At 42.6% G+C, this 25,442-nt stretch overlaps 1 protein-coding gene across 3 annotated transcripts in view; it reads left to right on the forward strand.

The window, feature by feature from the left end:
• Positions 1-25,442, forward strand: part of ATXN10 (ataxin 10) — a 74,805-nt gene that overhangs the window by 18,843 nt on the left and 30,520 nt on the right. For 2 of the 3 annotated variants that reach the window (XR_013215927.1, XM_077266635.1), the window contains exons 4-9: positions 1,373-1,469; positions 2,962-3,126; positions 12,255-12,335; positions 14,292-14,457; positions 15,985-16,093; positions 16,542-16,711. Coding sequence is in view for 2 of the 3 variants with exons in the window: in XM_077266635.1 (XP_077122750.1) it covers positions 1,373-1,469; positions 2,962-3,126; positions 12,255-12,335; positions 14,292-14,457; positions 15,985-16,093; positions 16,542-16,711 (788 nt within the window). In the remaining variant the exon portion in view is untranslated. The remainder of the gene's footprint in view (positions 1-1,372; positions 1,470-2,961; positions 3,127-12,254; positions 12,336-14,291; positions 14,458-15,984; positions 16,094-16,541; positions 16,712-25,442) is intronic. The other variant, XM_077266637.1, reaches the window with a different exon arrangement.

A 25,442-nucleotide genomic window follows, 5' to 3' on the forward strand; every position in this document is an offset into this window, starting at 1 on the left:
GCCCGCTTCCACAAAGAGATTGAATTGCACACGAAGGACCGAGGGTGTGGTGGGGGATACGTTTCACTAGATGTACAGATATTCCATGTTTTTGGAGCTGTGGGATGGGGTAAGAGCAGCGACCGTACACGATGGAGAGAAATGCATCCATGTACTGTACTTAATATAAAATGGTCCCTGGGCATTCAGACAATGGAAAAAGCAGTTTGTTTGCTTTTTTGTTTTTTTTTTGCCTTGCCCCCCCCCCCCCCCAAAAAAAATAAAAAAATCCTTCAATTTTTTTTTTAACTATTATGTGTCGCTTTCCTTTGTAACCTGATGTCCACTGAATGTTACTTAGTCATCTGTCTGTCTTTGTCCCTCTACAGGAAGTGTGGGAGGGTCTTTGTCCCTCTACAGGAAGTGTGGGAGGGTCTTTGTCCCTCTACAGGAAGTGTGGGAGGGTCTTTGTCCCTCTACAGGAAGTGTGGGAGGGTCTTTGTCCCTCTACAGGAAGTGTGGGAGGGTCTTTGTCCCTCTACAGGAAGTGTGGGAGGGTCTTTGTCCCTGTTCAGGAAGTGGGGGCGGCGTCTTTGTCCCTGTACAGGAAGTGGGGGCGGCGTCTTTGTCCCTGTACAGGAAGTGGGGGCGGGGTCTTTGTCCCTGTACAGGAAGTGGGGGCGGCGTCTTTGTCCCTGTACAGGAAGTGGGGGCGGGGTCTTTGTCCCTGTACAGGAAGTGGGGGCGGGGTCTTGGTCATTCTAAGTTATTAGCAGCGGTGTGACCAATGAATTCTGTGAATTGAAGGGGGGTTGGAGGGAGTCCAAGCTCCTATAGTACTGTCAGAATATTAATGAAAAGGATATTTTTTTTTTTTTTTTTTTATAGGGGCCCATGACCTTCCAATAACAGAGATCCACATTCTCGCCTACTTAAACCCAGCTATTCCTGATACTGCTACTTATGTACTCTACTGGTCTCCTTACTTGTTCACCAGACTTTTTCCTTGACCTCTCCTCTGACTCTTGTGGCACTGATTGTCTGCAGCGGTCAAGTGAGGAGATTCGCCATACTAGTCAGGAATGACTGAAGTCTGATTATTTTTTTTATAATTTTCAGAGCCCCTGGGTCCATATATTTAAAAAATAAATAAATAAATAAAATAATGGACTACCGCTTTAAATGTGAACTGCTGGATTATCAGGTACTCCGGATTGTGTACATGCTGTGATAATTCAGTTCATCTCTGATATTGTGAAAGTATAGAATATGTTGCTGTTTTTTGATCGATTATAAAGATTTCCGGATTATCAGATGCCAGATTAAAGAAATTTAACTTTTTTTTTTTTAAACTTTTTAAAATGTCCTTAATGAAATAATTTGTCTTGCTCAGCCTTCCGCTGCGGCCTGCAGTTCCTTGGCAATGTCGCAGGAGGGAACCGGGCTTCCCAAAATAGCATCTGGGAGCGGGCTTTTCCACAAGTCTTCCTGTAAGTATGAAACAAGCCGCTTTTCCATCTTCTGCACTAAATCCTTCTCTTTCTAATTAGCGATCTTGTGGCCGAGGCAACTTGTAATCCAGTCGTCCTTCCCTGATAAGATTTATTCAGTCTCCGTGTTCGGAGGTAACCCAGGACGAAGGACGGGTGAGGTCCCGAGACCACCAACAGGACTATATACAGGGTCTATGGGATATAAGTATTCCCCAGGTATGAATGCTCTGCTAAAGGGTAACTCCCCCCATAGTCATAGTGAACATGAAGAGTTAAAGGGATACTACAGCTATGCCGTAGGGGTCTGACCTTCCCTTTCCTGAGAATGGGGTGACCGAAGTGCTGCATCCCTTTTATTCATATCTCTGTGTAGTGGTGACCCCCGTGAAAGGATAACTTAGGGCATTCAACCCCAAATCAGACCCTTCAGTCTCTGATCTGGGTGATGACAGATATCCTAACAATTTTTAGATGGAAACCTTAAGGACCTGCGATGAATATCATTGACCTTTTTTTTTTTTTTTTTTTTTTTTTTTGTTGCTTCTTCAAAACATCTTGAAACCTCAGTCTGGGTTGAAGTCTTTTCCTGGGAGACACCTTGCCGATGCAGTATAACTACCTTCTGTCTTGTTGCTAGACCTTGCCGATGCAGTATAACTACCTTGTGTCTTGTTGCTAGACCTTGCCGATGCAGTATAACTACCTTGTGTCTTGTTGCTAGACCTTGCCGATGCAGTATAACTACCTTGTGTCTTGTTGCTCGGCTCAGTCTTCCTATGGTGTATGATCTGTGATAATAGACTCTCTAACACAACCTCACCGTTGTAGCAGTGTTTGCCTGTTCCTCACCCCAAATCAGCCCCTTCAGTCTCTGACCTCGGACCTCCAGCGATTTAAGAGGTGATGACCTATATCCTAGCAATTTTTAGATGGAAATATCCTTTTAAAACCTTAAGGACCTGCTATGAATATCGATACACATTTTTTTAATTTGCTTCTTGAAAAGATCTTGAACAGCACGTCTTAAAATCCCAGTCTGGGTTAAAGTCTTTTTTTTTTTTTCTGGGAGACACCTTGCCGATGCAGTATAACTACCTTGTGTCTTGTTGCTCTGCTCTGTGACAGGAGACCGTCTTCCACAACCTCACCTTTTTGTAACAGTGTTTGGCTGTTCCTCACACAGTTTTAAGCCTCACACAGTTTTAAGCCTCCTACACAACTGTTTTTGTTTCAGTTAATGACTGTGTTTCCACCTACATATGAAAATAATGGTAAAATCACCTGGTTGGTATAAATGGTTGCTCTTTCACCGGACTCTTACTGTGCAAGCTTACCTAGAAGAACGGATTATGAAGGCAAAGGGCGGTCACACCAAAAATGTATTTAAATTTCTCTTTTTGTTCATTCACTTTTATTTTTGTTGTTTTGCATAATTTATTATAATTGATTTTTATTTTTAATCGTTTTTTTTTTTTTTTTTGTATCCCAGGACTTGCCTGACCCACGAAGATGACAAAGTCTCAGCTTATGGCTCCATGGTTTTGTACACTTGTATGGGTGAAGACAAAGTGGCCGACTTGCTGGAGCCCGCCAACCTTACTATTGCCCTGGGTGTAATAACTGCCTACAGCAAGCGGTCGGATACGGAGTGGCTGTAAGTGCGGTCAGTGAGGACGTTGGACTCCTTAAGAATTCAGTGTGGCCTTAAAGGGGTATTCCAGAACTCTAAAATATTGATGTCCAATTTTTCAGTCTGGTCGTCAATATCAGATCGGTGGGGGTCTGACTCATAGCGCCAATGTGATCAGCTGATATAAAGGGGTTGCTGTGCAGCAGTTCTGGCACAGCTCTGTTCAACTTTTCTTCCATTCAAGTGAATGGTAAAGAGCTGCAGTACCCTCCATGGCCACTATATAATGTATGGCGCTCTGTCAGTTGCAGTGCACCACGGCTTTTTCAATCAGCTGATTGGCGGTGACCAATATTACAGCCATGGTCACCAATTTTGAAGTCCTAAACCCCCATTAACTTGATTTATGTTGGTGCCTACCTGTTGGTTTTTTCTTTTTTGCTTTTTTTTTGGGGGCTTTCGCCCCATATTAGTTTTTTTTTTTCCCCTTTCATTTGTAGCATAGATTAATTAAGTCTAAGGTTGCCTGAAGTGTATCACCATTTCTTGCTGTAACTTTTTATCCTCCACCATGCTTTACCCTGCCGCTGTACTTGACAATAAATGAGCAGGAAGTCAGTCATTTTTGTTATACCCCCTTCTATTCTTTAAGAAGGCCACACCATTATCCTAGGTCCTGCCATAGATTGTTTACTGGCCATCTTTTAGAGAAGGCCACTTCCTACCATTCTACAAGCTTGGCTCAGGACAACGATATTACTATAGCTCATCTATGTTTGATCGGCAGGGTTCCGACACGCGTAATCAGCTGTTCCCCACTAATCAGTTGTTTGTAGGCCCCTCGGGGGCCGGACGTGCCCAGTGTTGGAAGGTATAACGCCACAGCTCCATATACTGGGTAGTGGCCACTCTAAGGTACTGCAGCTTGAATCTCATTCATTGGAATGTGCTCTGAGCTGGACTACCTGAGTATGACCATATATTATGCATACTGGCCATCTTTTTAAGAAGGCCACTTCCTTTAGAAGACCAATTTTCAAGGTTGTACGGGACTACGAAATTACGATTGGTCATCAGAATTGGATTGGTGTGGTTCTAGCTGTTGGCAGGCCCCTCGGGGGCCGGACATGCCCAGTGTTGGGAGGTGTCATCCCACAGCTCCGCACACACTGTAGTGGCCACTCTAAGGTACTACAGCTTTGATCTCTTTTAAGTGAATGTGCTCTGAGTTGGACTTCCTGGGTACAACCATATATTATGCATACTGGCCATCTTTTTGAGAAAGCACTTCCTTTAGAAGACCAATTTTCAAATGTTATTTGGGATTACGTTAGGTCATCAGTATTGGATTGGTGGGGTTCTGACACGCCTAGTCAGCTGTTCCCCATTAATCAGCTGTTGTCGGGCCCCTCGGGGGCCGGACATCCCACTATTGTGAGGTGTAATGCCACAGCTCCTCACGCTTTGTAGTGGCCACTCTAAGGTACTGCAGCTTTGATCTCTTCAAGTGACTCTGCTTTGAGCTGCACTACCGGAGTACGACCACTACGTGGCATTGTGGTGCTGGTGGGTTGTATTGGTCCTGATCGTGGGAAGTCCCCCATATATAGTTTTATCCCTTGATACAGTGACCCCAATCTGAGATGGAATACCTGGGTACAACCATATATTATGCATACTGGCCATCTTTTTGAGAAAGCACTTCCTTTAGAAGACCACTTCTCAAGGGTTGTTCGGGATTACGTTAGATTATCAGTATTGGATTGATGGGGTTCTGACACACGTAATCAGCTGTTCCCCACTAATCATCTGAAGCGTAGAAATACTTGGCAAGTATTTCTACATCACAGCTGACTGATTTGGTTATCCTACTTGTGCACCACCAGAATTCCAGGAGGTCCATGTTTTCCTAATTACTAATCAGCTGTTGTCAGGCCCCTCGGGGGCTGGACATTCTAGTGTTGGGTTGGGAGGTGTAACGCCACAGCTCCGTGCACTTTGTAGTGGCCACTCTAAGGTACTGCAGCTTTGATCTCTTCAAGTGAATGTGCTTTGAGCTGCACTACCGGAGTATGACCACTACGTGGCATTGTGGGTGTCTTGGGTTGCGTTGGTGCTGATTGTGGGGGGTCCCCATATATAGTTATGTCCCTTTTATACAGTGATCTTTCAGCGTGACTTTTTACAACAAAATAACTGTGTATTTATCAGAAGAGAAAGGGCCACGGGCCGTTGTAGACGACCCAGGAGCGTCGGCGTGGGATATTCTTGTTAGTACAGATGTGCTGTTAGATTAGGGTGTAATCTCCGCCATTCCTTCCCGTTACTGGCGCTTTGTTTTATACGGGAGGTCATTTGTTTTACAAGAATGGGTGGCTCAAAGTTACTTTTTTTTTTTGGATGGAGACTTCCTAAAGCCGGTCCTATAAAATACATGTACCGAGATAAAAGAGACGAAAGGGGGGGCAGAATTAATCGTATGTGAGCGCAGCGATTCACTAAATGAATAGCTTGCAAAAGATAAAATCCACCCACTTCAAACACAAAAAAAGAAAGAAAAGGGGAGAAGAAACCGTCGCGATCACAGCCATTGCTTGCCGTCCAAGTTTCTCCCAACGTCTTCACCGAAGCCAAGACGCATTGGTCACTTCTATTTACTTGGCAAACTTGTCACACAGATGCAGATCCCACTAACTCTTTTAAGTTTTTAGAGAGTCCACAATGGGTTTATTGTAACCAACTGGACCCGAGCCTAGAAATCAAGTGCCTACATGTCCGGTGGAAATGGAGACTATAGGGACCACAGCCAAAGGAGGGGAAAAAAAAAAGTAATAGATCTGAGGTCCCTTTTTTTTATTAAGAAATCAATATATCTAAAAATTTACTTTTTGTTTTTCTGTAATATTGCAGCTTTGCTGTATAGATTGGGCCGTTATCGGCAGAGTCATCTCATTATTATTTATAAAGTGTGGGATCTAATAACATCTCATATCGTACTTTAGAGGGATAACTTCTATTTTATTGGGTTATTAACTCAATAAAAGGGTTATCTAAGTTTAAAAAAAAAAAAAACAACCTGCAAATGTTAGAAAACTATAAGCACCTCTGCTTTCCTCACCGATCCAATTCTGGCGCATCGGAAGACTTTGGTGGGATTGGTAGACATTAGTGATGAGCGAACGTTCTTGGATAATGTGTTATCTGGGTGCTAACGGAATGTCTTTGGCGTGCTCAAAAAATATCTTTGAGTCCCCGCGGCTGCATGTTTCACGGCTCTCCGACAGATAAGACCTTATCCAAGCACGTTCGCTCATTACTAGTAGACAACCAATAGAACAAGTGACAATATGAAAAATATTTCTTATAGGAGATACTTTTTTTTTTTTTCTCCATTTATGAGCCACTTCTCCTCTACCTCCCTTGACTCTTGATCCTGTCATTTACTCTGAAAAACTGTTACACACAAACTGCCCACTCAATTGGGGATCAATTTACAGCTGCCTATTGAAGTCTATGGCCAGGAGTGGGGGAGAGTTGAACAGCGTGAGAGAGATGCGAAGTTACTGTGCTACTTTCTAGCAAGTGTTTCGTTTGACCCTAGAGCTGGATTCACAGCAACACTGTTTACTGCCTCTGTATAGTGTCCTCCATTCTGCTGCTGATTCTTCTGACTATTTGCTCCAGAGCAGAAATCCCTCATTTCTCTGTGTGCTTTAAATGGCAGACCTCATAACAGGTAGTCTCTACCCACTAGCTCAGAGACAACTGAAAATTAGAGATGTCTCCTGCACTTTTCACCAGTTTGTCCCCTCTAGTTATATAATGTCCAGAAATGGTGTTATTTTAATATTTCTCTACTGCCTTTTTGATATTATTGAGGAGGCTTTAAGAATATACTCTCCTTTTAAAAAGTATGAATCATAGAGCTGAGATGTATAATGGGTGAAGCTAAAGACTTTAATAGAGGGCCCAATGCCGACCATGCATATTAGATTATCAATTAGGAATGTGGGGGGACAGATGTTGTGTGGTTTTTTTGTTTTGTTTTTTTTGTTGTTTTTTTAAGTTGCAATTTATCAATGGTCGCACACATGCAACGGCAATGAAATAGTTAATGTCGACCGTCTGCACAACCGAAGATTTACCCTGATGTTTTTGATGTGATTTCCATAACTGAGCAGTTTGCATCCTAATAATACTTCTCCATTAAAGTTGTTTATAGCTGAAACCTGAGTTCAAAGCTTCCAGAAACCTCATAAAATGGGCAAACCTATCATTTATCTATGAAGGAATATTAATATTGGTGCAGTAAATCACAGCTGAAAGCCGCTTATCTCCAGCGCCCTGACCCGCTTGTATGTCATTCAATGAAACTCCACCACAAGTGGCTTTTTATAGTCTAGTTACTTATTTAGCCACAAAATAAAATGTTTGTCTAAAAGAGGATCACGCTTTCCTTTTTTTTTCCTGTAATTCATCAGCTCAATCCATTCCAAAATAATAAAACCAAGCAGCAGCGCAGCACTATTAAGCCAATATACTTGGCATATGGATGATGTACAACAGCAGGACTCACGCTAGCGGAACCAGAACAGCCCATGTATTACACGAGCGACTGCTGTAAATGCATAGCTGGTTGTATGCCGGGGATCTTGTAGCGCAACTCTTAGAAGAGCGCCCCTTTAATTAGATTTTCAGTAGGAGGGTATGTTGGGAATTGGCCTTTTGTGCAACAGTTGAAGAGACACAAGCTGAAGATCACTGCAGTATGTGATGGCGGTGGGTGCGTACCCACTGCGCCACTGGCAGGGCTTATTCTGGAGGGGTGTGCCTAAGTGACTACCTGGTCTTCTCTAGAGCCTCTGGTGGTGATAGGATAGGCTTAGGTCATTTTGGGTAGTCACGAGGTGCCACTCCAGGGCAGTTCCCGGATCTGCAGCTGCTGACCGAAGGGTCAGAGGCGCAATATGAGGTACAGGGGGCAAAAACAGATATGTGGTCAGACAATTCAAGGTCTGGATGGGCAGCACAGGATCCGAATACGAAGCCGGGGTCAGGAGCGGAGAGGTCAGATAAAACGAGAGGACAAGTCAGGTCGGTAACTGCAGAAGCCAAACGAACATTCACCTTGACAGATTTCTAGAAATAGACTGCAGATAGGAACCTATGTTCTGGCAAGGTGTGGAGGGATGAGCTGCCAAATCTGTACCCTGCTGGCATGGGTAAGGCTAAGTTAGCGAAACTCTGCAGGACACAGACGATTGAATTCCTGCAGAGTCTGGCCGTGCCTCCCTATAGCCAGGTGGAGAACCTCCAGCCACATAAGGGTGCAGCAGTGCTGGGAGTGCTGCAGGAGGCAGTTCAGTGTGATGGCCTTACACTGAGAGAAGCAGAGCGGTGAACACAGTGAGTAGGACAGCACTGAGAAGGCATGCGAGTTACCTGGTGTGACACAGCATACCATCTTACTTGGTCACAAATAGCTTAGACAAGGACTTAGTCCATGGCCTTTGGACCAGACCACTGCGAACTTACGAATACTTTCTCTTTAGTATGCATTGCAACATCATTGCGTTGTGATACATACCTACTAGTCAGAAAAGGTTCTGGTGATGTCACAGATAGTTGGTGGCTCGCATCCATGGACTACCAACCATGCCTCTGAACCAGAGTCGTGCAAAGCTTTTTGTTAATTTCTAGGAGAAGCTATTTCTCTTTTCTCCGGTAGCTATACTTTTAAAAAGGTTTCCTCAGGTCTAAAAGTTAACCCCTAGCTAGGGGATAGGGCAGAACTTTCTGATCACTGGAGGTCCAAATGCCGAGGCCCTCGCCAATCCCGAGAAGTGGCTAAATGGAGTGGAGGTCGATCATGCATTCTGCTGCTCCATTCTTTCTAATAGGAGCGCTAAAGGTTAACTGAACGCTGCGCTTGGCAATCGGTGGCGCTCCCATCAAGAATAAATGGGAGTGGTAGTGTGTATGATTGACCTCCACTCCATTCAGTAGGTTCTCAGGATTGGTATGGGTCACGTCAGTCGGACCCTCAGCCACTGGAAAACTTTCCTGTATGCAGTGGAAAGGGGATAACTTTTAAACTTGAGAACAAACCTCTAAATCACTGGCTGACCCATTAATGTCACCTCTGCCCATTCCCCCTCAGGTGCTCCGGTCTCTTCTTGGTGTCTTCAGATCCTCTGCACATCTTGGTACAGCGGCTGCTGCTCTGAGGTGTCAGATGGGGGAAATGATGGGACAGGGAGCGTCAGCTGATGCTTCTTCCTCCATCATTGGTTGCAAGTGTATCGGCATTTAGGATGCCGATTATAGGTGAAAGCGCTATTCTGGGCGGGAGACCCGCCTGGCGTCGCAGGCCATGTATACTTCAGGGACTTGCCCGACATCGAGGGCCAAATTTGGCCAGAGTTTGACATACATTCTCTGGAATAAAGCGAATTTGAATTTTTGTTTATTAATTGTCCTCACGAGCAGTCTGCACATGCTGAATCTTCACAAGCAGAGTCGGGGCCTTCAATGGCTGCAGTTTAATCAGGTTTATGGGAATTATACTACTGTAGTTTAACATTTCTTAAAAACCCACCTCCATGTATCCTACAGATCCTCAATCTACTGCAAATTATGGAAATCCGTGGCCTTTCCCAAAGTGATATAGCTGCCATTATTGATGGTGAACACTTCTTAACGTACAGAAGAAGGTAGTGTGTGACGTGCCTTTTTTAAGATTTACACATCTATCGTAATTTTCTCAAGGGTTGAGAATCCAGCCTCGAGGCTCTGGACCTCGATCATATCTCCTATTGTTCGAGACGAGGTTGTTCCCTGTCAGACCTCACTCGCATCAAGAAAACGAGGGCGTGTAGCGTGTTCTCATTTGTCTCTTGACATTGTGAAACGTTTACGAGCCCCACAAACGTCTGACTTGTAGACGTGCGCCTTTCTCCTCTCGTCCTTTCTCGTTTGTTCAGCCGGGCTTATGAGCTTACACTTTCAAAACAGGTTGCATTACCATTTGCGACGTTAAGTCGGGCTTTTGTAAATGGTTTACCGTGAATGACGTTCAAGGATTGAATTAGATGCAAAACTTGTGCAGCTTTCGTAGGAACCAGTGATACGCATAATGGTTATTTTTAAGTTGCTGTGGCAATACATTTTTTTTGTATGTTGTTGCTGTTTTGAACATTTGTTGCTTATATCGCTCCACCCTATACAAGTGGAATGTTCCAAGAGAACCTAAAAAAGGAAAAAAAATCACAAAAATTTTAGCTGGGGCTCACAAGAAAAACCTGTTCGGGCTTGAAGTGGAAAAAGTGGTCTACGATTTCGAAGACTGGGTCTGTAATAGGCAAAAGTGTAAAGTTTTATAAAAAATTACCAACGTAAAAAATTTGCTATAAAGAAGAATAAAAAGTTTAAAAAAATTAATACTTTTGGTTAGTCCTTTGGCCAGCTTGAAATCTTAGGTAGACCTCCAAGCCTGTAGTAATTTGGGATAGCTTTTTACAGTGGTAATCTTGATTGACTTTATACTGGTGGTTGTCTTGAGCATACCGTTTAGACTGGGGGTGATCTTGGGTAAAACTTTTATACAAGTGATAATTTTGGATAGACTTTTGTATGGGTGGTAGTCTTGGGTAGACCTTTTTAGATGGGTGGTAATCTTCGGTAAACCTTTTTAGACAGGTCATGCTCTTGGACTAACCTTTTAGATAGTTGGTACTCCTTGGGCAGGTGGTACTCTTGGCTGGATCACCAGTTCTGTTCAAAAGCAAAGGAAATTAAAAAAAAAAAAATCATCCAGCAGGTTGTACAAAGCTAGGTGAACTTGTCGCAATCCTTCTACAGAGCTAGGCTGACAATCGGACAACCTCCTTTTGAATTCTGGATGTCCACTCTGATGGAACTGTAAAGGCATACTTTCATGTGATATTGTTTGCCCGGAATGAATTAATCTTGGGTAAACCTTTTGAAACTATACTTGTAAAGACCGTTAGGCCTCTAACTTTTCTCGGTAGGCTTCTAGTAATCTTGGCTAGACTGCCATTCCTAATCGAAAAATGTAAAAAATTCAGCCAAGCTTGGAGAACATGGCACAATTCTACTACAAATCAAGGCTTTTATTGTTTAAAGGGTTGTCCATTTTTTCAGCTATCTAGTAATGGATAGATGTAAACCCTTCTCAAACTCTATTTCAACCACCTCAGACTTGGTGGAGAAGTTCATTCTTGGCTGGAGGAGACACACATTCTTTAGTTCTACCACCCGCAGTTCTTGCCGTATACCTCTATCGACAGGCTTAGGGCTCTTTCCAGGTCCTTGAGTTTTTAGGTATTTTGGATATACTTCCACTTGAAGAAATGCTATTTTCTGGCACTCTTCAATAAAGTCCTTTTCTAATAACACTTCTTCTTTGGACTGTAAAAGGGTTTAGTGGAGTTCAAGATGGACTAGAATTCTGATTTATTTTTATTTCTGGTCCTCAACCTTCAATATTTCATTACTCTTTTTCAAAGCTGATTGGGCAACTCATCTCGAAACTCCTTGTAGTCTCGTTTCTAAAGACTACTGGTAAAGGGCCACTTTGTATCTTGACTAATAAAAGTTTTTTTTGGGGGGCAGGGGTGGGTATGGAGAAAAGTCTGTGATAGTTTGTGAAAACCTTTGACCTCTGCTCACTTCACATCTCAACCTTCATTTGGAGACATACAGTGTATTAGGGATGATTTACGAAGGCCATATGCCCGTATAAACCCATGATGTACCCATAGGACACCTTTTTGGCATCTGTTCTGTTAATATTGACCTAACCTTAGCCCTTCTGACATATATAGACCTTTCGAATGTAGCAAACGGATCCGTACCTATCAATTCCAACCAATGGATATGGCAAGAAAATGTTAAAAATTCATAAGCCGTGGGTTGAAACCAGTATGGTTGACCACCAGTGCAACGTGCACATAATGTCACCAAAAAAACAATACAGGTAGAATATTGAAAAAGCTGTCTGACAACCCTTGTTTTCAGAGTTGTAAAAGCAGCCATATTGGTTTTCAGACATTTACTAATTATGGGATGGATGGACTTATTTTACAGATACTGATGACCCAAGTTATTTTTTTTTCCCCTTCTTCTTCCAGATATTTGATCGTCACAGATTGTTTCTTGAGGTGCCCTGAACTGGTGAAACAGATCTATGCTTCACAGAGCCATGCTGATAGGTAAATGGCTTATGTTTTACAATTTGAAAAATGTATGAGATTAGCGTATGGTGGTATTCCCATTTCCAAGATCCTATGCCAATAGGTAGAAGGTGTAATAATATCAGATACCTTCAATTGGAATTATAACATAGTTCTTCTGATTCGCTATGTTGCTTACCCCATGTGCAGGGCATTGCAGTAGCTTAGGTATCCATGGTTGCCGCCACGATATATTGACAGTTAGTTGTTAATGGTTGCAACCGTGGGTACCTAAGCTACCGTAATGCCCTGCACATGGGGTAAGCAACATAGTGAATCAGAAGAACTATACTACATTTCTAATTATAGGTATTTGCTTATGTTGTTGTTGTTTATTATTATTATTACACCTACTACATATTGGTATAGAACCTTGGAGACTGGAATACCCTTTTAAGCTATTGACTAACAGCACAACTCCGTTCATAGGTACTACAGCTCTGCTCCTATTCACTTTAATAAGTGCTAAGCTGCAGTACCTAAGAACGGCCAGTACACGGTGTCTGGAGCGCTACGATATTGGTTTTGTTAGAGAGGATCTTTCACCAAATTTTTCATGTTGAACTCTGCACACAATGTAATAATGGCTGCAGAGTGGGGGGAAAAAAAAAGTTTTTTTTTTAAATTATTTTAAATTTTGCCCCTCCGTTGTGTAGATATTCGCAATCCTTGGAACCTACTGAGTCAACACCCACTTGAATTTAACAAAAGTTCAGACAGTTTTCACTGGGGGCGTGTACTTCTTCTCCCTGTATGATGCTGGCCAATCCTAAGCAGGCAGCAACACACATGTGAAAAAGAACACGCCCCCTCCATAGCTTAGAGCAGGTTTCTTAGTGTGTGAGATATCTTGATACAGCTCTAATCTCCTGGTCTAACCTTTTTTATGATTAGAGAGATTAGTGCACAGATGACTCACACCTTTCAGATAAGGTCCATGTGGGGGGCAGCACAGTTGAGGTTAGCTGTGTCACATTACAAACCACTCTATCGGCTCTCCTCCTCTCATACCACTGTCAGCTCTTGCTGTACAGCCTGTCTTATAGATAGACACAACTGAACGTGACTACTACCCTGTTTTACCATCTCCTATAGACTGGAGAGTGACTGTAGACTGTGACATGTTCATTATGCGAAAACACTTTTTGGCCAAATTCTGGACACTTAAAAACTGACCTTTTTGGCATCATTTCAGAAAAGCGTGTAGCTTCGAAGCCAGCACATGTTCTCTAACTACATGTTTCTACGTCTGTAATGGTTTTAGATTGGGTGGTTAACATGGCTTCTTGGCCACAAGCTGGCATCAAGTGAAGGTTTACGATTACAGGATCCAGGGTTGGCGTCATTACTTTAGGAGAGGCCGAATGGTTCTAAAACTCAATGTTCTGCCCTTTCAACTTGATCGCAAACATATTTACTGATTTTTATCCTCCTTTAAATGTGTTTATTAAGAATATCATATAAAACGACTTATGACTTTGTAATATTATGGTAAAGATGGAAGAAAATATAACTCTGATCAGACTACAAAGGGCCAGTCATTGACCTCAGCTGTTGACCCGCTGAAGTAAAGAGTTGAGACCAATGGTATACAATTGCGTAGATACAAAATTGACTCCTCCACAGTGAAGAGCGAAGGCAAAATGATAAAACGCTTCATCCTAAAAAATGAAATAATACCTTGTCCTGCAGGGGATAATTACATTTTTCAATAACCTGCCTGTTGTTGGTTTCCAGCAGATTTAGGCTATGTGCACACAGGTTTTTTTCTAGACTTTCTGAGCAGAAACTGACGGGAAATGCCAAGTTTGAGGAGTTTTGAGATCTGGAAAGGTTCCCCTCCAAAAACCGTGTGCGCACAACCTGATGCTGATATTCTGTTGTACTGCTGTGCTATCTCTTCTACATAGCGTGTCACATGTTGTTCTTTGGCAGGATTACCCTTTTGGAACTTTTTTTGTCTAAAGTAAGTGAGAAGAGCCCTTTAACAGAGCGTGAGCAGACTAACCTGCAGCAAATAGCGGAATTCCTTTCTGACTGTTTCCAGAAACAGTGCCAAGCGGTGTTGAAACTGGCGGCTCCGGGGTCCTGCGAGGAGGAGGTAATACGGCTCATTCTAGTATGGTTAATCAGTTTTATAGTAGTCTAATGTCAGCCTGACCATTTGTGGCACCTCCGGGGCTCTGCCAATGGGTCAAGCACCCACAAACAAGCATTCACAATAGGTGATGTCACAGCTCACCTCCTCCTCCTGTACAATGACTGATAACACCCCTATATACAGTAGATAACACAAGATCCACCATTCACAATAGGTGATGTCACAGCTCACCTCCTGCCCAATAACTGATGGCACAGGATCCACGATTCATAAATGATGCAGCTCACCTCCTCCCCCTCCCTTCACAATGACCTTTGCCCACATTAGAAGCATGCTCATATGACTCTTCTATACAAACAATTAATAGGAGTCCGTTTGTTGCAGATACGATCTATGTGTCCAGTTAAGTTTATTATTAGTTCTGGTAGTCAGAGTAATAATTACATTTTTTTCATTTATTGAAAAGCAATAAAAAATTTACTCTTGATTTAAACAATATGTAATTTTTTGATGATACATTCCCCTTTAGAGGAGTATTTCCATCCCGATAAGTGATGTCCTGTCTCTAGGATAATAACCGCGTCTTTCAAAAGTCGTGGAATCTCTAATACACTCGGATCAGACGGGATTCATGCCTCATAAGTCAACGGCCCTAAATGTTAGAAGACTATATCTCAATATGCAAGTGGGGGCAGACAATGTGGGGAGGAGGGCAGTTCTGTCCCTTGATGCCGCTAAGGCGTTTGACAGCGTGGAATGGAAATACCTGTTTGCTACGCTTCAGTGCATGGGTTTTGGTCCAGGCTTTATTGGTTGGATTAAGCTTTTGTACTCAGAACCGTCAGCAAGAATACGAGCAAATGGACTGCTGTCTGAGTCCTTCAATCTGTATAGGGGTACGAGGCAAGGTTGTCCTCTGTCTCCGCTGCTTTTCGCCCTGGCGGTGGAGCCTTTGGCTTCAAGGATAAGGCTTAGCCCAGAAATTGAAGGGTTTAGATACGGGACATTAGAGGAGAAAGTGGCTCTCTACGCCGATGACATTCTCCTGTTTTTGGCTGACTCTGACGAATCGCTCAATGGCGTAATGTCACTTTTTGCTGCGTTTGGGGCTATATCGGGTTTGGCCATAAATTGGGAAAAGTCTGCTATTTTACCATTAGACCCAACTGTGGTTAGAGCTCCACAGGTGCCAGTAGTGTCATGTTTTAAATACCTGGGTATTAAAATATCAAACAACATATTAGCTTATGAACACTTAAATCTTTCCCCACTTGTGGCTAGGATTAGCCTCTGCATCCATTTATTCAGAGCAGAGGGGCATTTCAATGATCAGCCCCTTATTAATTGGTGGTCTGGGATCTCCACTGATGCCGACAATTACTTGATTGCATTGCACATGGCTAACTGCTTCTTAGCAGCCAAACCAGACATCAGATCTGTCGTCGGTTTTACCATTCAGCTTCCCCAAATCCCTACATATCGTGCATTAATGTCATCTTCAATATATTTGTCTTTTTTCCACCACAGGAGGCCTTAGTTGTGATTAGTCTCTTGGACCTTCTCTGTGAAATGACCTCAGATGCTGATCACCTTGGCTGTTTGCAGCGATGCCCGGGTTTACTCGACACTGTTATAGGTAGGCAATCGCATATTACTAACCTAAAATGGAACCTGTCACCGGATCAAAAATGGCTAGGTTTTTTTCTATTCGTGTACTCCCACAACTCCCCTGAGTATTACGTTCTTTGTTTTTTGTAAATCCGCCATACAGTTCCAGAGATATGGGCTTTTATATTTACAGCCTCCTTTTATGGTCTTTACAAAGGGGCGTGGCTCAGAGTAGCCCAAAGACCCACCCCTGAGGACCATTAAAGACTAGCTCTAAATAAAAAGGACCATATATCTGGAACCATATGACGGATTTAAAAAAAAAACAAAAAAACAGAATTCTCGGGGGATGAGTGGGAATTAAATAAGATCAAAACTGGCTACTTTTGACCTCCAAATAGGTCCTTGTTAAGGGGAAAGTCCTGAAGATAAGCCTCATCAGATAACTGCATCATGTGCATCTCCATATTCCACAGACACCCTTCGTTTAACACATCTGGCGGGAAAACAAAGCAAGAACGTGTTTACCTCCACTCATACCGCGTCCCTCGGAAGTGACCTGACCCACGCCGCTGTGGGCTTCAAGGCTCACCTAATTCGTCTCATCGCCAACCTGTGCTACAAAAACAGAGAGAACCAAGATAAGGTACGAGGCTTACCTCCCTTTTGACTCTTTTTTTTATTTTATTTGATCGCGTTGGTATCAAGAGGCATTGATGATCATTCTGTGAGTGCAAGGACGTGTGCAAGTATCATTCACTCTTCCTAATATAATGAATAGGACAGGTCCATGTTCCTACCGGCTCTGTGCACTTCTTGGTAGGTCCTTGTCCACGGAATGTCACCCGCGCCCCTGGCCTCAAAGCTGAAATGAGACCCAGACCGTATCCCTTCCTAGACTGTCTTTTTTGTTGTTGTTGTTAGAGGGCTTTCACTGTATAGAAGCATGATACGCTGGAGCCTATCTTCCCTGACACATATCAAGGGGCAACACGTCCTCGTACCTAGATATGTAGTTTGCCCCCTCTCTCTACTGAAATTGACGCGAGCATCGGAAGCAGCCTTGCCCTGCATTTCCACAGCTAACGCATTTGTACGTTACTTGGGCTTCTGTCCAAGTTTTTGATCCCAATTTGGCATTCCTTCAAACGCCTTTGTCTTAGGAAAGCCTGGGCTGTTCCTGTAGTGTTGAATTATCGATGATTGATCCAGAATGTTGGGAGCTGTAGTTCGACACACCTGGAAGTTCACTCCAAGTCAGGTGTAGAGCGCTCTCCACATACAGGTGGCTTGTAAAGCCTTGTGATTTCAGGATACCTGCCAGCGTTTCTGCAGGGTCACAAACCAAACGGACCCAGAAGTCCTAATTCTGTTGCGGAAGGCAAACATTGACTCAGCATTCGTGTCCTACAATAGACCTTTTTTTTTCAAGGCGATTTCATAATTGTTTGCCCGAGATTCATCGTATCACGGCTCGGCTCCTTGAAGGTTGTCTCCGAAGCCCCTCTTCCCGTTGAAGGGTTCCTATCTAGATGCAAAGTGCTCGAGGGGCAGGAAAGATTTAGGTAAATATGCTGAGTGTTCTCATACAATGATCATCACTTAGAGCTTCAAAGACCCAAAGAAAACGAGGAGCCCATCCCAAGAAGTCAAATATGATACGGTGAAGCAAAGGGGAAAAGTATATTTGTACAAATTACAATTAATTGGTAAGAACTTCCTCCTATGTATTATTTTTTTTGAGCCTGTAATCCCTGATGTTTCCGTATGTCATGTCTAAGCGGACATCCTCCCTGTCATCGGGTCCAGAAACCATAAAGTCTTCTACTTAATCATAGAGAGAACTGTGCCCCCCACAATAAAAAAATTAGGAGCCACCAGGTTTTACTTAACTATTGTTGGGAGTCTGGCCCCTGAAACATCACACCAAGAAACCTCCCCAAAAAGGCATTTTTCAGGGCATGGCTGAGCCCTACTCATTTTGTGGGCTGATTGACTGTCCTGGCAAAATCGGGACTATTGGCGTGTAAAAATAGACCTTTACAGAAAGAAAAGTATTACTTCGCTTGCCTATGGGTGTAATATTAACCCTCAAACTTTAGACCACCAAGAAAGAGAGAACTGCTGTGAACAACCAAGGATGCAAAAAGTAATAACGTCCCTTCCCTGCGCCACCAATACTGCTGGTGGTATCCTCTCCACTACTTTAAGAGGACCAATGTCCAAGTCTTAAAGCGACCCTCCACTCCTCAATTAAAAGCCCTGTTGTATCTGAGATCTGTGCTTAATTCCTTCATCTCCAATATCTTTCTATAATCAGTCTCTGCATCTATTACTAGTATCGATTACACTCAATCATAGAATCCTAGAATGTTAGAGTTGGAAGGGACCTCCAGGGTCATCGTGTCCAACTCCCTGCTCAATGCATTATTCACCAAACCATCTCAGACAGATGTCTGTCCAGCCTCTGTTTGAAGACTTCCATTCCCAGATCCTTTAACCATTCCTCATAGGACATACTTTGCAGTCGTCTCACCATCCTTGTAGCTCTTCTCTGAACTTGCTCCAGTTTTTCAATGTCTTTTTTTCAAATGTGATTCTAAGAATTTGACACAGTATTCCAGATACGGCCTGACCAAGGAGGAGTAGAGGGGGATAATTACTTCACGTAATCTAGACTCTATGCTTTCCTTAATATATCCTAGAACCGTGTTTGCCTTTTGCTGCTGCATCACACTGTTGACTCATGTGCAGTCTGTGATCTATTAGTATACCCAAGTCTTTTTCACACGTGCTGTTGCTTAATTCTATTTTTCACATTCTACATATGTAATTTTAGTTTTTGTTGCCCAGGTGTAGAATCTTGCATTTCTCCCTGTTAAATACCATTCTATTAGTTGCTGCCCATTGTTCAAGCTTATGTAGATCCATCTGAATCCTTTCTCTGTCTCCTAGCTTTGCGTTGTCTGCAAATTTGATCAGTTTATCTTAAGTTCTCTTATCTAGATCATTTATAAAAAATATTGATCAACACTGGGGCCAGGGCAGAGCCTTGTGGTACCCCACTTGAAACACTTTTCCAATTGGATGTGCAACCATTTATCACCACTCTTTGAGTACGATCACTGAGCCAGTTATGAATCCACCTAATAGTTGCCTTGTCAATCCCATACTTGGTCATTTTTTCAATAAAGATAGTATCAGATACTTTATCAAATGCTTTGCTGAAGTCGAGATATACTATATCTACCGCATTTCCCTGATCCACCCAGTCAGTGATTCCATCATAGAAGGAAATAAGGTTAGTCTTGCATGACTTGTTTGCTACAAATCCATGCTGGCTCTGGTTAAATATTGTATTCTTATCCAGGTACTTACATACATGCTGTTTAATAATTTCAAAGATATTTCCTGGTATAGAAGTAAGGCTTACTGTCCTGTAATTTCCTGGCTCAATCGTCTTTCCTTTTTGAAGATGGGGACAACATTTGCCCTTCTCCGGGACGAAGATTCTGCCTACTGGTTTTGCAAATTCCTCTGCTAACCCTTTCATTACCCTAGGATGTAATTCATCTGGACCAGAAGATTTAAATTCATGTAAATTAGCTAAGTGTTCCATCACCATCTCTCTGCCTATAGATAGTGTGGATTCTTTTATTCCTTTGATGGCGCAATGAAGATCAGTTGATATTGCATTTGATTTCTTAGAGAACACAAATACAAAATATTAAAGGGAATCTGTCACCTACTTTTTCGTATATAAGCGGCCACCACCATTAGGGACTTATCTACAGCATTCTGTAAAGCTGCAACTTTTTTGAACTCCTCAGGAAATGGACAGCTCAAGAATATTGTCTGCTGCCTATCAGAGGGTTTGGAGCCAATAAACTAAAAGGGAAGTATGCAAATGTTTAGGGTGTGGACAGATCTCAAGTTCCAAGAAGGTCCTCACTTGCCAGCGCTCTGCTATTGTGCGTGTTGATTTACCATGGTATCCCTGCGTGCACACCTTGATAAGTAGCTGCTCATCTGCTAAGTATTGAGTTTGGAATTCATGCTGCTTCCACCTGCGTTTTTGGAGCTAAGCACTTTACTGGACTGTCTTTCTTCATCTAATTCTAAGTTCGCCGCTTAACCTGTCTCCATATTTGATGAAATCGCCAGACCACATGTTGCTCGTGCTACCATGGCCTGCGGCGTCTCTGGACTTGCCTCTCATTCAGCACATCTAGAACTTCATTGCAAAAGGAGCCGCCAGCAGCGGATCTTGATGATTTCAGCACCCAAGTGCATTCAGCGATGCACAACATTCCTCAGACGACCATTAACGACCTCAACGATAGCAGCCGAGGCTGAAAGTGCAGGGATTTCTGCATGTGACCCTCAGACTCCATGCTGAATAAATCCAGATATTTTGTACCCATTTTTGTTTCATCGTTTTCAGATCAGTACAGTGTCTATCCATCCTGTGATTTACACGATCTTTCCTTCTTTTGGTTTTTGACACTTTCAGTCTTGAGAGGAGTGTAGATACTAAATTTGCAAAATTTGGAGTTCAATTTTTTTTTTGCATTTTTATAGACCGACGCCGTGTAATTCCTTTACGGAGTGTCGCGCTTTTGATTGATGCCCCTTTCCATTGAATTTCGCTGTGAACTCTACCTGCCAAGTTATGCACCGAGACAGACACATTTCTGTGCACCTTTCCTTGAACTCAGACCTCAACCACAATTCCCTTTCTTATTTTTTCTTTTTTTTCTTTTCACCCCTGCAGAAAACTTCTTTGCGGCCTATTCTTGATAGATTGCATGCAGGTCATAAAATTATCTCCTTCAGGGGTGAAAGAAGGAAGGAATGAATGTATGTGATCGGAGCGTGTCTGCCAGTTCCGGAAGCATTCATACCCTAGAGCTGTGTGCGCTGCGCTCCATCATGAATCACACCTTTTGTCTCCCATGTTCTTTGTCATTTCCCCCACACACTGCACAGAGACGGCGTTATATAAAATTAGATGATGCCAGTCCTGAGGTTTCAGCATGCAAGATTTAGCTTGTTTTGATTTTCTTATTTCAGCAATATATTATACTGGAGCTAATTAATCATAATTACAGAAAGGGTGTCGCCCAACTGCGGTAACATCTGCATGTACCGGCTTCCCGACAAAGTGTCTTGGGTTTATTGGCTCATTAATGTGTGTGGTGGTCACAAGAAAATTTGCTATGTAAGGCGTCCTATGTAATTTCCCACCATTAAACGGATATGTGGATATATAGACTGGACATGCCATGATCTGGCAAACTTTATTGTCGTTGGAGGGGGAGAAGGTGAGCTGTGACATCACCTATTGTGAATGATGGATCCTGTGTTATCTACTGTATATAGAGGTGTTATCAGTCATTGTACAGGAGGAGGAGGTGAGCTGTGACATCACCTATTGTGAATGGTGGATTCTTTGTGGTCTACTGTATATAGAAGTGAGCTGTGATAATTCCTATTGTGAATGGTGCTATTGGCTATATATAAGTGTTATCAGATGTTACTCCAGTCATTAAGAAATGGTGACCATTTTCATGAACGTGACGGGTGGGCGTAGCCATGCCCTGTCCCACCTTGACTCTGCCAGTATTGGCGTGAAAACCACAAAAGTTGCAAAACACTTGTGCAACTTCACATTGCGCAAAAATGTTGTATTTTTGGTTTTTTTTAGTGTTTTACTTGAATTATACCACTTTGATAAATTGGCCTCATCAGGACCAGTAATGTCCGTCTATGAAATGTGCACCTTTATTATATAGCTTCTCACTTGGCAAGATTATTCATTAGACATTGGCTATCACAAAGCTGTGAATGAATATAAATACTTTTGCCTCATGCACCTAATCACCCCTACACTAGCAGTTACCAAAAAGATTTTTCATGCAGATCTCACTTTCCCCTCAATCTGGCTTGGATGACCCCATTTTTCAGCTGTTACACAGTGGTGGTTTCCATTCTCAAAAAGTCATTCAAAATCACTTTTGACCATGTCTTGAACTCTTGCAGGACCAACTAAGGTGACCACTTCCATCTCCCGGTCTTGCTGTTCCTACATTCCTACACCTCGAAACCATGTGCTCTGATCTGCCGTTAATTTTCCAACTTTTCTTATTCCTCATGTTGTTGTAGTTTCCACAACACTGGTGGTACCATTTTGCCTATCTTCTTCTGGGAGTGTCTGTTTTTTGCACCCTCTTGGAGAGTAGTCTGGAACATCATCAACTTTATTTTTGACTCTTCCATCCTCGTAAAGCCTACTTTGTGCTGCTTACCGGAAATCATACTACCGGAAATCTATTAGAAGACAACTTGTAAAAGCGGTATACAAGCCTTATGAAAGAAAGCCAAGCTGTTCTGGATCAATTAAGATTTGGTTTCTGAAATCAACAATTTTTATAGGCGCTGTGGATAATGTTCTAGTGCAAACTCCTATTAGAACATTAATACCTAATCATGGGTTCATGCTCCGCTGCCAGGACGGGGGATAGGGAGATGTGTCCTTTACCCTCTTAACTTTTTTTTGCTTCCCATATTGATTTTGGGCCTGCACCCCTCTCCTACACCTATGGGAGAGACATGATGGTCCTGTCGAAAAAGAATTTTGGGGGCTTTAATTTTTATTTTGCTCAATTTTGTGTTTCGCAAGGGTTTACGTGTTCTTCAGGCAGTGACTTAAGCAAGGCAAAACGCTATTGAGACGTATAGTTCTGCAAGCAATGACATCCCTGAAATCCAAAGATGGAAACCCTCTTGTATACGTCTTATTATGTATGCTGTACTCAACTGGCTCTGTGGCTGGTGAGCAGTTCTCTCCTCCGTGCTATCTGCGTTGTACTTCAACCTTCCTGAATTATGGCTTTTTCTAAGAACTCAACTGGAAGATATTGCAAAGGTGGAGACTCTGCACATTCTGCCGGTTCCCAGCTTGTCTTATTTAATTATACCTCTCATCATAAGCAGCATTCTTCCTCTGGATTCATTTTATTTAGACAAGTGTTACTCCCGGCAATTACATGAAAAGTTAGCCCTCATGGTTTGAGTCTCCCGATTCTGGAGGTCTTCGACTTCCTACTACCCAGATGTCGCTGATGATGTCACCCAAGCAGAAATGGGGTTGAAAAACACCTTTTCCCTGGCTGGAGATGTTATGATGGAGGGAACACCACTGTACAACTCAGACTGCATCCAAAATGGTGGACCCAAGGAAGAGAAGACTTTAAAGAGTGGTTCATTGAACGTTAGGCCAAAGGAATCATCTGTCTAGTTCATATGTTCGAAGATGTGGTATAGATCAGTCATGCCATGCTAGATTTGATATGAAGTCACCATAATTTTAGGACTCTGATGGCATGGGTCAGTTATGCGTAACATTCAATGGGTTCTCAATCAGGTGACGTGCTGAAGAACATCTGCCAGCGCTTGCACACTTATCTGTAGTTCCTGATAGGGGCTTTACTATATATAGGGTTTTCCAATAGAGGTTGTCTTTTAAGAATAAGAGGTTCATCATTTTATATTGCCTGAAGGCATGCATAAATTATATTTGCAGACCATGTATCCCAGATGTAATCTTCCATACAATATGGCTACAGGGCCCTCAAGAAACTGAAAAGGACCGAATATGATGTCGAACAGGATATATTTTTGGAAGACCTAGTTCAGTCACATACTGGAGCAAATTTACCAATGTAACTGCTCTAGTTTTCTATAGGGGAAATGTATTATGTATGTAACAAATGTTAGTGTCTGGTTCTCCAGATCAAACACGCTTTTTACGTTAATTGAAGGCGTTTTTGAGACTGTGACCTTAAGGCCACCATTCACATTAGATGGCTGTTGGCCGAATGATGCTCCATCCGATTGTTTGGCTGATAGACATCTGGGCCAAGCAATCACTCTTTTATTCTCTCTGAGAATACTGCTGGCTGACAGGTTTGCTGGGAGAATAGAGTGATCGGCAATCCGAAATCGGACATGCACATGCTCTTTCTACAATTTGTTGGCTTGTTCCCCCATACACATTAGACTTTTGGCTGAACCTATCGACATCTTTGGCTATGACCATGATTAGTCTGTGTATCTGAAGCTCACTCTACTTAACCTCAATTTTTGATGGTAGTGCCTGATCGTCTAAACAGCACCCCTTTGTCAAGTGGACTAATTGAGGGAGGTCTAGAGTTGGAGACCTAACTACACCTCAACTCAGTCCATCATGACAGTTACTGGTTCTCCAAACAAATCCTTCCCTTACTCGCTAATTGAGGTAGCTGTATGACCGGTGAATGGATTTTACCTTATTTCTCTCCTTGATGGTGCCAAATGTTGCAGTCCAAATCATTTCCTCACTTTGGTTTTATTTGAGGGAGGTCTTCTAGGGCAGTTGACTCCACCAGCATTGGTTCTCCAAACCCTGGAACAATATGGCAATAAGAAACTGAAAGATTCTATTTATTTATTGCTTGGTAGTGCCTGATCCTTAACTCCAAGCCCTGTCGCAACTTAACTAAAGAAGATCTAGGGCAGGTGACCTCACTCTGATGGAAGTGGCTGATCTTCAAGACCTAGCACTCTCTTCACTGTGGCTTATTGAGAGAGATCGTGGGTAGGTGACCTCATTTGACCTCACCTCAATTCTTCACAACAGCGATTATTTCTCCATACCAATCTCTGGCATAATATGAAAACAAGAAATTTTGATAGTCTATTTCATGGTACGTGCCTGGTCCTCCAGACCAAACCCTCTGTTTGCTTTTGGTTTACCGAATGAGGACTAGAGCAGATGACCTCGCTCTTTGATGTCCAGAAAAGGCCTTGTTTGGACAATCTCTAGAAATTGCCTTAATTTTAAGGTTGAAGGAAGACATGTTGATAGAGTTCAAACTATAACCTAACGAGTTGTTCCAGATGAAGGCAATTACTACCCTGAGGAACCTACTAATTTACCCAAATTTGGAGAAAAAATATCTCCCTGACTTCACAACTGGCAATCAGACTATTTCCCTGGATCAACCAATGAATATCGGTTACTCCCCCCACGTGATCACCCTCGTATTAGTGACCATTTTGTGCTGCCCATACCTTGGTAGATCTGGACAATCTTGACCGCCATTGACAAGTCTCCTCCTTGCTGTTGTGTCTACAAGAACTGTGCTTCAAATGTTGTGTTTTGTAAAATTCCTGCTAAATATCAATCGTCTAACCCAAGTACCTGCAAAATACTCCTCCTTAAGTAGGTCACTTAAAGAGCTTATGTGGCTTTAAGACCTCTTTATTAATTGATATGTTGTTGGCTGTTTGATTTTTTTTTTTTTTAGATTTTTTTTTCTTTTTAACTTTTGATT

The sequence above is a fragment of the Ranitomeya variabilis genome, chromosome 5, assembly GCF_051348905.1.
Source record: "Ranitomeya variabilis isolate aRanVar5 chromosome 5, aRanVar5.hap1, whole genome shotgun sequence".
NCBI lineage: Eukaryota > Metazoa > Chordata > Amphibia > Anura > Dendrobatidae > Ranitomeya > Ranitomeya variabilis.